Source organism: Bos indicus, chromosome 23 (genome assembly GCF_029378745.1).
Source record: "Bos indicus isolate NIAB-ARS_2022 breed Sahiwal x Tharparkar chromosome 23, NIAB-ARS_B.indTharparkar_mat_pri_1.0, whole genome shotgun sequence".
Taxonomy (NCBI): domain Eukaryota; kingdom Metazoa; phylum Chordata; class Mammalia; order Artiodactyla; family Bovidae; genus Bos; species Bos indicus.
This window is the reverse complement of record NC_091782.1, coordinates 52,107,747-52,120,191: the sequence shown is the minus strand read 5'-3', so window position 1 is coordinate 52,120,191 and position 12,445 is coordinate 52,107,747. Positions and strand designations below refer to the sequence as shown.

General features: G+C 49.2%; 1 protein-coding gene across 1 annotated transcript; it reads right to left on the bottom strand.

The window, feature by feature from the left end:
• Positions 1 to 1,918: 1,918 nt before the first annotated feature.
• On the bottom strand, positions 1,919 to 11,048 carry FAM217A (family with sequence similarity 217 member A). The gene is made up of 6 exons (XM_070778472.1): positions 10,300 to 11,048; positions 7,420 to 7,504; positions 7,243 to 7,256; positions 5,961 to 6,035; positions 5,802 to 5,869; positions 1,919 to 3,569 (listed from the first exon to the last, which is right to left on the bottom strand). The coding sequence occupies exons 1-6, from the start codon at positions 10,357 to 10,359 to the stop codon at positions 2,357 to 2,359; spliced, it is 1,515 nt and encodes a 504-aa protein (XP_070634573.1). The 5' UTR covers positions 10,360 to 11,048; the 3' UTR covers positions 1,919 to 2,356.
• Between the last annotated feature and the right edge of the window lie 1,397 nt (positions 11,049 to 12,445).

The window sequence follows — 12,445 nt, the reverse complement described above, 5'->3', positions numbered from 1 at the left end:
GGTTTACGAATGAAAATGAGACCTCTCAGTTCTGAAGGTGAGGGCCTGCCTGGGGTGCCGACAGGTGAAGGTAGAAGTGGGATGGATAGCGGGTTGGTGTGTAGGTTCAGGACTCAGAACTGTAGGAAACAAGGACGCGCTGGTGGGGAAATGGGTCAGGATTGAGTTAAAGCACAATCCCATTTCTGTGAAAATCTGTGGAGAGGCTGTTACACCATTTGGCTAATGAGCCTAATTGTGTGGGATTCAAGTGTCTATTATAAGGGATCCTGAACAATTTATTTTTTTTTATTGCTGCTGTAAGGTTCCACAACTTTCTTTGAAATTAACCTAAAAACTAAGCATACCCTGGCCCCTGCCTCTTAAGTACGATTTGAATCGTGTTCTTTTCCTAGTGATACCATGGAGGAAACAAGCGACAACTGCCTCTTCAGCATTGATTGGAGTCACCCTTTAATCTCCACTCCAACTTGCCACCTTACTGGGGAGATGATACGCAAAAACTTAATAGAGACTGCCTCTGTGGGAGGGGGATGGGGGTAGGAAGAAGGCTTTTCTGTTTTTCCTCAGGTGGTGCTTGAAGTGTTAAATTCACCAGCCACCCACTAAAACCAAAGCCCACTGCCCCTTGGAACACCCAGACTCCGGTCCAGGCTGGCTGCTTCAGGCTCCCCACTCTGTATAGCGTTTTCCGGGCGTGTTCCAAGAGCCACCTGCATCAAACTCACCTGGGATACTGTGTTCAGAGTGGAGCCCTGGGCCCCTCCCAAAGACTGTTTCCTAAGGCTCCAAGAGAAACCAGGACCGTCGTCTTTGCCTGATTCTCCAGTGCAGAAAAGGATGTCGGTTACGCATGTGTGCAAAGTCGCTTCAGTCGGGTCAGACTCTGCGACCCTACAGACCGTAGCCCGCCAGGCTCCTGTGTCCTTGGAACTCTCCAGGCGAGAATATTGACTGGAGTGGGTTGCCATTTCCTTCTCCAAGGGATCTGCCCCACCCTTGGATCAAACATGGATCAAACCCGTGTTTCTTAGTCTCCTGCGTTGGCAGGCAGGTTCTTTACCTCTTGCACCACCTGGCTAATTACAGTTTTTTGCCTTGTTCGCCAGTTGATGAGTTTCAGCTGTTTGAGTTTCAACTAACCCAGGGTTAAGACTCCAGCAATAGGGAGTCTTGGGGACAATTCAATGAATGAGACATTTGGGCTATTCTGTGATGAGTGACCTTTCCCCGTTCCCCTTGAACATCCTAAAGCTATCCAGTCTGAGGGAAGAGGGTTGTTTCAAGCCTGTATCTGTAGCTGGGCCTCAGAGAGAACTGACCTTGCTGTCACGCCTGTGACCAAGGGCCTGGGGAAGGGTAAGTTACTGAGGCTTCAAGGAAGGACCCAGAGGGTCTTGTATGTTAATTTAATAAAATAGCAACTTCCTTAGCTTTTAAAGGCAAAGCCAATGCCCAAAGATTAGGTCAAAGTGACAGACAGAGGAGATTTGTGGAGATGAGAAGGGTAAAGGGTACCAGTGAGGGGGAAAAAAATCACCAAGAAGGACAGATAGCATATGATGTCCCTTATATGGTGGAATCTAAAAAAATGCACATGAACTTCTTCACAAAACAGACAGACCTACAGATAGAAAACAAACACGGTTACCAGTGGGAAAGACGGAGGGATGTATGTGGAGTTTGGAATTAATAGATAACACTGCTATATGTAAAACATGACCAACAAGGACCTACTGTATAGCACAGGGAAGCTGCATTCAATACTTTGTAGTAGTCTACAATAAAATCTGAAAGTATATATATATAAAACTAGATCATTCTGCTGTACACCTGAAACAGCACTAAATCAACTATAACAAAAAACTATTTTATGACTGATAGAATAAAAAAATACTCGTACCAGTGGTAAGTCTGTTATACCATTTATTGATGATGGAATTACACTGGAAAATAATCATAAAGAACCACCTTGAGTAGAATGGTTTTCTGAGAGACATTCCTTAGAACATGTAAGAGACTCAAGTGCGTCAGCAGGGAAGCCCTTGGTTTACTGTGTAGCCATCTCAGCTGGGGCTCTCACAAGCCCCACTCCACAGCACACTCGGGGATTCTGTGCGCGCGCGCGCGTGTGTGTGTGTACATGCACATAAGCGTGTGTGTGCACGTACGTGTGTGTGTGTGTACACACGAGCGCAAGTGTGCACGTGTGTGTACACGCACATGAGAGAGTGAATGAGTGAGTGAGTGTGTGTGTGTGCCTGTAATACCTGTATCTCGGAATGAGGAACCATATTTCAGCTGGGCTTCTTGGAATAGATTTGCTCATGCTGAGATGCAGGAAAGAAGAGTCACGTTATTTTTGGTCAGTGGGTGAGCGCTTGTCCTTAGCTATCACTGAAGGTGATAAACAACAGTTCAGCTTCTGAATACAGAACGGTCTGCTCAGCACCACGTCTTTTCGGTAAAGTTTCTTTCTGGTCCTTGGTGCCTGAGTCTCTTCCCTGTGACTGTCAGGAAGAGACAGAGGTATGGGTGAAATTGGGGTAGGAGACTTTGGTGGCGGACATCTGGCTGAGATCGTTTTAACTAGCAGCTGAGTCATCTGGACAGGAGTGGGCTTGATTGTGAGTTCTTGGCATGGGTTTAAAATGGAGATTTTGGGATTCTTAAAGTCATCGTGAACTACAGTGACCTGTTTTGGGGTGGCTGGGGTTTTCAGAGCTGGTCTGGAACTCCACTTGTATTTGCCAGCACAGTTCCAGTTCCACTTGGGAGCACCGTGTTCAGGCTTGTAAGAACCAGAACTGTTTTTAATTTTCTCATGACTTTTCTCTACACAAGCCATTTGAAGCCCCACAGGGTCAGGAGGTTTGGGCTGTCTCATTTTGGAGACAGCTTTGGAGGAAGGGGGTCGTTCGGTGGCGACTGGGGCACAGAAGGAGGTCTGGAGTCTGGGCCTTTCTCTCTGAATGGTCAGGTGCTGAAGTCTCTCCATGTCCAGCAAACGAGCCATCAGTGGCTCCAGCGAGCTGTCTGGCGTCTCCACTGTCATTTTCCAACTGTCAGATTTTGAGAGGGCTAATTTGTGCAAGTCCAAAGTACTGAAAGGAGGGGGAAGAAAATCAGGATATGGAAATACTTCATTCAGTTCCTCTGTGAAAGGTTCTTCAACATTTTCTACTGTTTCTGGCTTTAAGTGCAGGTCCATCTTTTTAAAATAGCTGAGTAAAGTATCGTTTGCTTTTTCATTTTCTGATAAATCGCTTTCATCTGTTAAATTTTCCTCCACACTGCTATTTCCATACTTCAGATTCCAGTTTGGAGCAGTTAAAAGTTCTCCACTGTTGTTTTCTAGAGTTGAGCATAAATTAATATGAGGCTCACTCCTGTCCTTGAAAGAGTCTCCATCAGCATATGGACGGCAGAGACTTGGTGGTGCCTGCAGTGCAGGGTGGGAGCCAACTTGCGTGTCCACTGACGCACCTGTCACTGGGTTCACACCGAAGAGCCTCATGGGATTATTGGTCACCTTACAGCCAGTTTCCAGTGGAGATATTTTGAAATCCCTTAAAAAATGATTTATATAATGAATGGTTGGTTGCCTAGAATTAAAACGCTATTAAAATAATAAGAAAGCTTTATCAAAGACTAATGTTTAGCCCCCAATGGCATGTATATCTATCTGTAACAGAACATGTTAATTTTCAAATACGCTCTAACTATATACAACTATCTATGTTTTTAAAAGTATAGATTAAAATAATAACTGGGCAGTCCTTTGTACATGCATAGGTGACTAGACCATTCTACCTAGAAATGGCTGACTGACTCCGAATGACCACGAGGCTACGTGTGGCTGATCATAGCCACTCGCCTATGAATATACCACATGTGTAACTACAATGTCTGAGAAGGAGGCTCTCCACCTCAAACTGAAATTACACTGAAACGTTTATTGACCCAGAATTAGACAAAAGGAAACTCAAAGAGTGTAGTCAGGTTACTTAAGAAAGGCTTCTACTTGGGCCACTGTGGTTTTTAAAAATTAGTCTAACCAAAAAAGGAAGCAAAACAATGTCTAGCTATAAACAAAAATTATCCCAGATACAGTCTACAGCAATTTCCATCTGATGGTACACTTTCATTTTAGGGGTAATACTTCTAGGTATTATATTCAAATGAAAACTGCAAAAAAGCCAGGCCATAGAATACTGAATTCACAGTTAGTATGTTTTATACACTTACTAGAAATACTGCCATGGAAAGATTTGATGCATTAATTGACATATATACAGTTCCAGTATCTTCTTGCTTCTTTTAAAGCCAACTTACACTAAAGTCAACAAGGTAGTCTTGAGGGGTTTACAAAAATACAGAAAATGGTAAAAATCTATTCATTTAGCTAAGCATTACGTTTAATGACTTGCCTCTGAAAAATCACAGGAAAATCACCTTAAATCTATACCTGATAGCATAATCCATGTAGCAAAAAAAAAAAAAAGAGAGAGAGCATGGAATCTCAATATGGAAGACTGTGGCTGGACCCGTTTGCCACCAGCGAACAAAGTGGAAATTATCCACCCTGGAGGTGGTCTGAGAGGTGAGACAATTACACCAACGCACTCTGCAAACCAAACACGTAAGCTGTCATGGCTTTTACTCTCTTTGTTGACACTGAGGAGAAACATCTCATTAGCATAATGTTTCCCTGCCCCCAAGCTTCCAACTCTGCACCATCGCCAGGCCTCGCCAGCACCCGCCGTGAACACCCATCAACTCTGTAGTCCTCCCAACAGCCCACGAGATCGGCGGTTTCATTTTCTCCCTTGGACGGATCAGGGATCCCAGGGCCAGGCAGGCTGAGGTCACACATCCCGGAAGCAGAGGAGCTGGGGTTAAGCCGGGGCGGAGGGTCCGCGCCCGTGGCCCCAGCCACTGCCCTCTCCTGACTCCATCCGCGTCCTCCTGCTTCACCTGACCTCATCCTGCGAGCTCCTGCCCGTAAAAGCAGCCTTCCCCCACCCCCCATCAGCACCATCCGCCCGGACACGAATCAGTACAACCGCCTTCACGCCTCCGATCTGCCCTCAGCTTCAGCACGAGGAGGGCCGCGCCCCGAGCGCACAGAGAACCTCCGCGGGGGGCACGGCGGCTGCTGGGGAAACGCCCGACGGTCAGAACGGGGAGCAGAGAGCAGCCCAGCTCAGCAACCTCCGCAGACGACGCAGGACGGACAGTGACCAACGGCGGCGCTGCGTCCACGGAAGCGTCCCCGGCACTTTGACCTGCGATGTGGAGGCGCCTTCCAGCTGGGTCTCACGCACACCGAAGAACCAAAAAGGAAGAATTCGGACCCCAGAGAGGGTCTGAAGCGAGGAACGGGGTCTGCGAGCGCGAGCCGAGCTCTCACATCCGGCTCAGCCTTCCACTGCTGGTCTCCTGCCCCCTGTCCTCACCTATGAAACAGACACGATGCCAGCAGACCTCCCAACGGGACTGTCGTGCGGCTTCAGAGCGAACACAGGGACGAGATGCAAACCGTCGCTGGCACGTGAATTACTCCTTTCCCGTCGGGGCTCCTTTTCCTTTGGACGAGACGTCCAGCCCCTCCGCGGCGAGGCCTCGTCACGGCTTCCCCACACGCTCGGCCACTCCCTTTCTCAGGGCTTCCCCAGGATTTGCACACAGTCCTTTTTGCTTCTGGTTGTTTTTTGGCCTCCTACTTCAACTGAGGAGCTAATTCATCCGTAGCTATCTTTATCTCACCGAGTTAGGGGTTGACAGTCACACTTGCTCACCTGAGCTCTGTGGTGCTTGCTTCGCTCAGAGGGTAACTCCACAGCTGGAAGAGCCCTTGTTTACTATTCTAAGAAGAGAAAAACCACGGACGTTTTAGTAATGGCATGCCTTTTTAAAAATAATAAAATATTTTCAGAGTGTGATGGATAGAACCCCACCTGTGTTCTCTGGGGCACGAACTCTGAGAAAGTGAGCTCCAGCAGCAGCTGCTCCGCTGGAATTTCCAGGTGGTTCTATAAAGGGGCAGAAGACATTTAAACACCCAGCATCTCTACTCCCGACTCTCGTTCTAAGAATGTACAGTTCTTGTTCTAACCAAGCAATATATGCTAGAATCTGACAGTTCGCCCTCATATACATTTTGGTCTGTACTGACCTCAGTAGGAATAGTATAATCAATTTATAAAAATCAACTAAACAATGTTAACTAGTAAGACTTGACTGTCATTAAAATTGTCTTCATTAACAGCTCATGGTTCTACAGTGTAGTGATTAGCACATCCGCTTTACATGCAGAAGGTCCTGGGTCCGATCCCCAGTGGAACCAGCTGAGAAGACCTGTATCTTTAGACCTCCCTGGTGACTCAGACGGTAAAGCATCTGTCTACAATGTGGGAGGCCCAGGTTCGATCCCTGGGATGGGAAGATCCCCTGGAGAAGGAAATGGCAATCCACTCCAGTACTATTGCCTGGAAAATCCCATGGACAGAGGAGCCTGGTAGGCTACAGTCCATGGGGTCGCAAAAAGTCGGACAAGACTGAGCAACTTCACTTTCACTTTAGTTTATTAACAGTTAACTGTTTTACATTTTGATCAATAAAAGCAAATGAAAGACTAACTCTTTCACGACTTCAAAATACAACCGTTTCAACTGACTTAATGCATCTCAAGAGCGAGACCACCTCCCTTTTGGCAGGCACCCCACTCCAGTACTCTTGCCTGGAAAATCCCATGGGAGGAGGAGCCTGGTAGGCTGCAGTCCATGGGGTCGCTAAGAGTCAGACACGACTGAGTGACTTCACTTTCACTTTCCACTTTCATGCACTGGAGAAGGAAATGGCAACCCACTCCAGTGTTCTTGCCTGGAGAATCCCAGGGACGGGGCAGCCTGGTGGGCTGCCATCTCTGGGGTCACACAGAGTCAGACATGACTGAAGTGACTTAGCAGCAGCAGCAGCAGAACATATTATATTTATTACAACGTTAATTTCCATGTATAATATTGTTATATTGAAAAAAGCAATATAATAAGGTATTCACTTAATGACCTATTTGGAGCTTTGTAAAACAGTAAGCAAAAGCACTGACTTGACTTATTTGAAGAACTCCATAGAAATAAAATTTAAAGTTTAACTTAGAGGAAAGAAACTTTCTTTAAGGAACATACAGTGTCATGTTAATGTGCTGTGAATTATTTAAAACCAAATATTTATCCTTACCTTGTTAATTTTGCCTGAAAGAATGTGTACAGAAAAAAAATGACAATTAATAGTTACATAAAACCGGTGATACTCAAAACAAGCCCCCTTTAACATGAGTGGTTGTTCCTGTTACAGATCGGGGTGTAAGTTTCTGTACATTTATAAATATAAGCGGACACATCAGGGGTCTCTTACCACCTGTGGCGCTGTCCCTCCCAGGTGGGGGGCTTTTATTTTCAGGAGCAGGCACTTCTGCATCCAAATTCCAGTGAGACAAGTTCTAAAACAATATTTATTTCAGGATAAACTTAATGTAAGAAAATGTTACAAGCCCAAGTACATGATTTCATAGGTCCTTTGGGTAAAATATGACAAAAGGCACCAAGTTCTATGACCCCCCATCTCCACCCCATACGGACACTCAGCATTTCTGAGGAGCAGGAAACGTTCACCTTAAACTGTTATCAGCTGGATAAGACCTCAGGAAATGGAAAGGCTTTTACAAGAATTGATGGCTTCATTTCGAAACTGATTTAAAAAATATGATAAAGTGTCCAGTTCAGTGTGTCCTGGGCACACGAGGGCTCATCCACTAGATTTTATGTATCTGAGTACCGGATCTGAGAGTCTATGAAAGTCTTTCCATCAACAGAACAAAATTCTCTGACCCTCACATACTCAACACTGACTAGCCCACATCTCATTCCAGACTCCAGATGTTGAAAAACATGCAGGAAATTTTTTTTTTTTTTTTAAGGCAAGACACGAATAAGGAAAGGTACAATATCTCCTGAGGACCCACGTTCCAGACACTGCTGAGCGCTGCGGGGAAAGCATGGGTGTGTGCAGGGGAGGGTTGCAGTAATTCATCCTAGAAAAGAGAAAGTGAAGAGGTGGACAGTTTACTTTTAAAAAAACTGATATTTGAGGGCTTCCCTGATGGCTCAGTGGTGAAGAATCTGCCCGCTAATGCAGGAGACATGGGTTCAATCCCTGATACTGGACGATCCCACATGGAGCAGCTAAGCCCACGCAGCTCAATTGCTGAACCTGTGCTCCGGAGCCTGTAAACTGGAACCACTGCAGCTGCGCGTCCAGAGCCCGGCTCTGCGACAGGGGGCCACAGCCCTGCGAGGAGAGCAGCGCCACTCGCCCCAGCTAGACAAAGCCTGCAGGCAGCGGCAGAGACCGAGGACAGCCAAACCAAGTAAATAAATAAAAATTTTAAAAGTAATATTTGAGGGATGAACTCAGCAGCTTTGTTACCTCAAATGAGAAAACCCTTTATAAACTAATCTTTAAACAACATTCACACCAATGAAATGTTAGGTAGTATTAGGTCATCATCACTGCACTAAGGAGAAAGAGGGACACACCAGCTTAAATACAGGATTAAATACAGGATGAGAATTTAACTGATCCACAAGGAAGTTACCTCCTGGCAGGAAGGAGAGCTGGCCTTTGGAATGTGGGCCTTGGTTTATCTTTTCCTAGAGGCTTTTGTTTACAAAAAAAAGTTAATAAAATTCTTTGTTCTTTGAGAGAACGTGCTTTGGATCTAGTCTCCTCATGAGAATCTCCAGGGGTGCTCTTTAAAAATAACAGTTGAGGGCTTCCCTGGTGGTCTAGTGGTTAAGAATCTGCCTGCCAAGGCAGGGGGCACCAGTTTGGTCCTCAGCTGGGGAAAGTTCCACAGGCTGCGGAGCAACTAAGCCAGAGCGTCGCAGCTGAGCCCGAGCCGTAGAGCCCACAAGCTGCAACTCCCACAGCTAGGCCCGGGGCTCCGCAAGCAGAGAAGCCACCACGGTGAGACGCCCGCACACCGCAACCAGAGCAAGCCCCGCAGCCAGAGCAAGCCCGCGTCCGGCAAGGAAGACCCAGCACGGCCGGGGAAAAAAAAAAAACAACTGTAAATACATGCAATTAAAAAAAAACAAAAAAGTTGAAAAACACAGATGCTGATTAAGCAGGATGAGGCCAGACACTTGTATTTTTAGAGCCTCCTGACAGATTCTCAGGCTTCTCTCTGCTCTGTAATCCTGGTTCCCTAAGGTGCAAAACAACCCGTGAGAGGAACAGCCCTACAGTAACAAGATAAAGGGCATCGGATGAAAACTGCGCCGCCGAGATCACAACACGAGAGGAAGTGAAGCCACCCACTGAGATCACAGCATGAGGAAGCGAAGTCACCAGGTAAGGAAGGCCGTCGCCCACGCCACGTGGGCCATCGCCCACGACATCTGCCACATTGTAAACTCCCTACAGGGGGGAACTGGGCCCTCCTACTTGATATCCACCTGCCTTGCCAATGTTTTTCACAGAAAACGTGTAAGGATATTAAACAGGTGAGCACGGTCGATGAATCAAGGGTCGATGAATCATGTTTCATGAAATCCCATTGCAATCAGAAATGTTTGGAGATTTGCAGAGAAGCTGGTTAATTTGTCCTTTGTTAAAGGACATAAAAATGTTCAGGACAGTCTACTCAGTACTCTGTAATAAGATAAACGGGAAAAGAAGTTGAAAAAAGCGTGGATATCTGTATGACTGAACCTCCCTAGGAGAAGGCACTGGCACCCCACTCCAGTACTCTTGCCTGGAAAATCCCATGGACGGAGGAGCCTGGTAGGCTGCAGTCCATGGAATCCCGAAGAGTCGGACACGACTGAGCTACTTCACTTTGACTTTTCACTTTCATGCACTGGAGGAGGAAATGGCAACCCACTCCAGTGTTCTTGCCTGGAGAATCCCAGGGACGGGGAGCCTGGTGGGCTGCCGTCTATGGGGTCGCACAGAGTCGGACACGACTGAAGCGACTTAGCAGCAGCAGCAGAACCTCCCTGAGCTGTGCACCTCAAACTAAGACAACATTGCCGACCACCTAAACTCCAATATAAAATTTAAAAACTTTTTAAAGAGAACTTGTTCCGTCTGGTCTTGCAAATGCACCGAGAGGCGGAGTGCAAACTGCTCCCAGAGACCAGCAGGGCCCGCGGGGGCACCTTGCAGAGGCGCTGACCGCAGCGGGTGGGTGGGGAGGGGATGCTGCGCCCCCGCCCGGTCCGCTGCACCTACCTCCCAGGGGACGGCCGCGGCCGGGCCGGGGCCACGGCTCTCACCGGTTTTTCTGCCCATCTTGCTCCTCGGTTTCCTGGGAATCCTGCACAGGTGTGGGACAGCACACGGAGGGTGAGGCCCGCGGTTGAGGCAGAGAGAGCGTCCAGAGGTTAAGAAAACGCTTTAGAAGAGGAGAAGCTGGCCTGAGGGCAGGCCGGCTCACAAGAGGGGGGTTAACTGGGAACCCAGGCCAGCCAGCCAAAGGGAGGGGGGCCACAGAAAAGAGAAAACGGGAAGACCTAAGTGACAGAAGACGGGCGCGAAGGTCTGAAGCGAGAAGGGAGCCACTATCAGATCGGAAGGTTAAAACACAAACTAGACATCTGGTGAATCGTCTGGAATTAAGACACAGGGTCGTGCAGTCTGCTTTTCAGCATTTAAGCCAGGGGCCCCGCTGGAAAGCAGGATCCACCTTCCGCACCGGCAGGGCAGATCCCCCGCGCCCCACCCCGCCAAGGGCCTCAGATCCGCCGAAAGGCCTGTTTGCCACCCCAAACGACCCTGGTCCCGGGCCACCGCCGCTCGAGGCAGAGCCTGCGGGCGCAGCAAGCGTCACGACTTTGCCGAAGCAGATTAAGGCGCGAGTTCGGACCCGCTGCAAAAACGCAGACAGACGGCAGCTACCGCGGAGAGCAGGGCGCTCGCCGGGCGGCTCCGGGAGGGACGCCGCTCGGGGACGCTCGGCGCCCGGGGAGCCGCCAGGCGGGGGCGACGGGGCGGACCGGGGGAGGCGCGCCGGGACGGGGGGGCCCGGCCTCCTAACGGGGGCGGGAGGGGAGAGAAGAGGGGGCGTCCGGCTGGCCCAGCCGCCTCTTACCGCTCGGCGCCGCTGGTCCCCGGCTCGTCCCCGGCCGCGTCTCCGCGCGCGCTGCCGCCCGGGCGCCCCAGCCGCTCCGCGCGCCCGGCCTCCGGCTCGGCGGGCCTGCAGGGAGGACAGAGCGCAGCGCCCCGTTGCCCGCCGACCTCCGCCCCGACCTTGACCGCGGCCCCGCCCCTGACCTTGACCCTGACCCCGGCCCCGCTCCGACCTCACCTTCGCGCCGGACCGCGCCCCCTGACCCCTGCCCCCGACCTTGACCCCGGCCCCGCCCCGGCCTCCCGCCGGACCCTGCAGCTGGTCCAGGCTCCATCCTTGACCTTCAGCCCGGCCCCGCCCCCTGACCGCAGATCCGCAGCGTGACCGCGCCCCCAACCCAGGACCCTGGCCCTGCGTCCCACCCCGCCCGCGACTCTGCCCCGCCCCGCCAGCCCGCTCCCTCCTTCGAGACCCCATTTGGGTTTGTAGTAGGATTTGCTTTTAATTCGTTGCTCACCTGTTGCATCAGAGTTATTCATTTAAATTTCTCACTCACTACCTTTTAAACACCTTGAAGATGAGACCTGGCCTTTCTCTGACTGGCAGAGTGCCTGGCATAACAGACAGTCCGTACGTGTTTGGGTTAAATTATCCCCCAAATGACGTTTTTCTGTATGGTGTGGTTACTGTGTTCGGGCATCCTGCCAAACATTTCATAGAGATTAACCAGCGTAATACTCAACAGCCCAGTGAGGGCGGTACTTCTAGAGATTCTTGTTTTATAAATGAGTAACCTGGCCTTAAATATTACATTTCCCAACTTATAATTTCTTGAAAAATAGTGACTTGGGTACATGTGGGCGTCCACATATTCCTAGCTAACACTGACCAGTGTGTCTAAGTGGGAAGGGTTTTCTGTTCTCCGGCTGGAAGACAGAAATGGTGTGTGTATGTGGACACGCGTGTGTGTTTCACATGTGAGTGCATGTCACGTGTGTAGCTTATGCAGCCCCCATCCTTGCTTTCTGTTTCTGCTTTTCCTTTAGCTTCAGAACTTGACCTGGTTCCTAATCCCCTCAGGTCCTTCTGGGCTATGGCACCCAGGAATAAGCACATCCTCTAAGATCCTCTCTTTTCCTTGATGGAACATATTCTTAAAAACTCTCCTGTTCTCTCTGTTTGATGATTCTTCCTGTCTCTGGAGACTTTTTGAAGGCTTTGCATCAGCATCAAAACCCTGCCTCCCTTCCTCCAAATTGATAAGGTTTTTAGCATCACATGTTCAACACGGCAGTGACCGCACAGCCC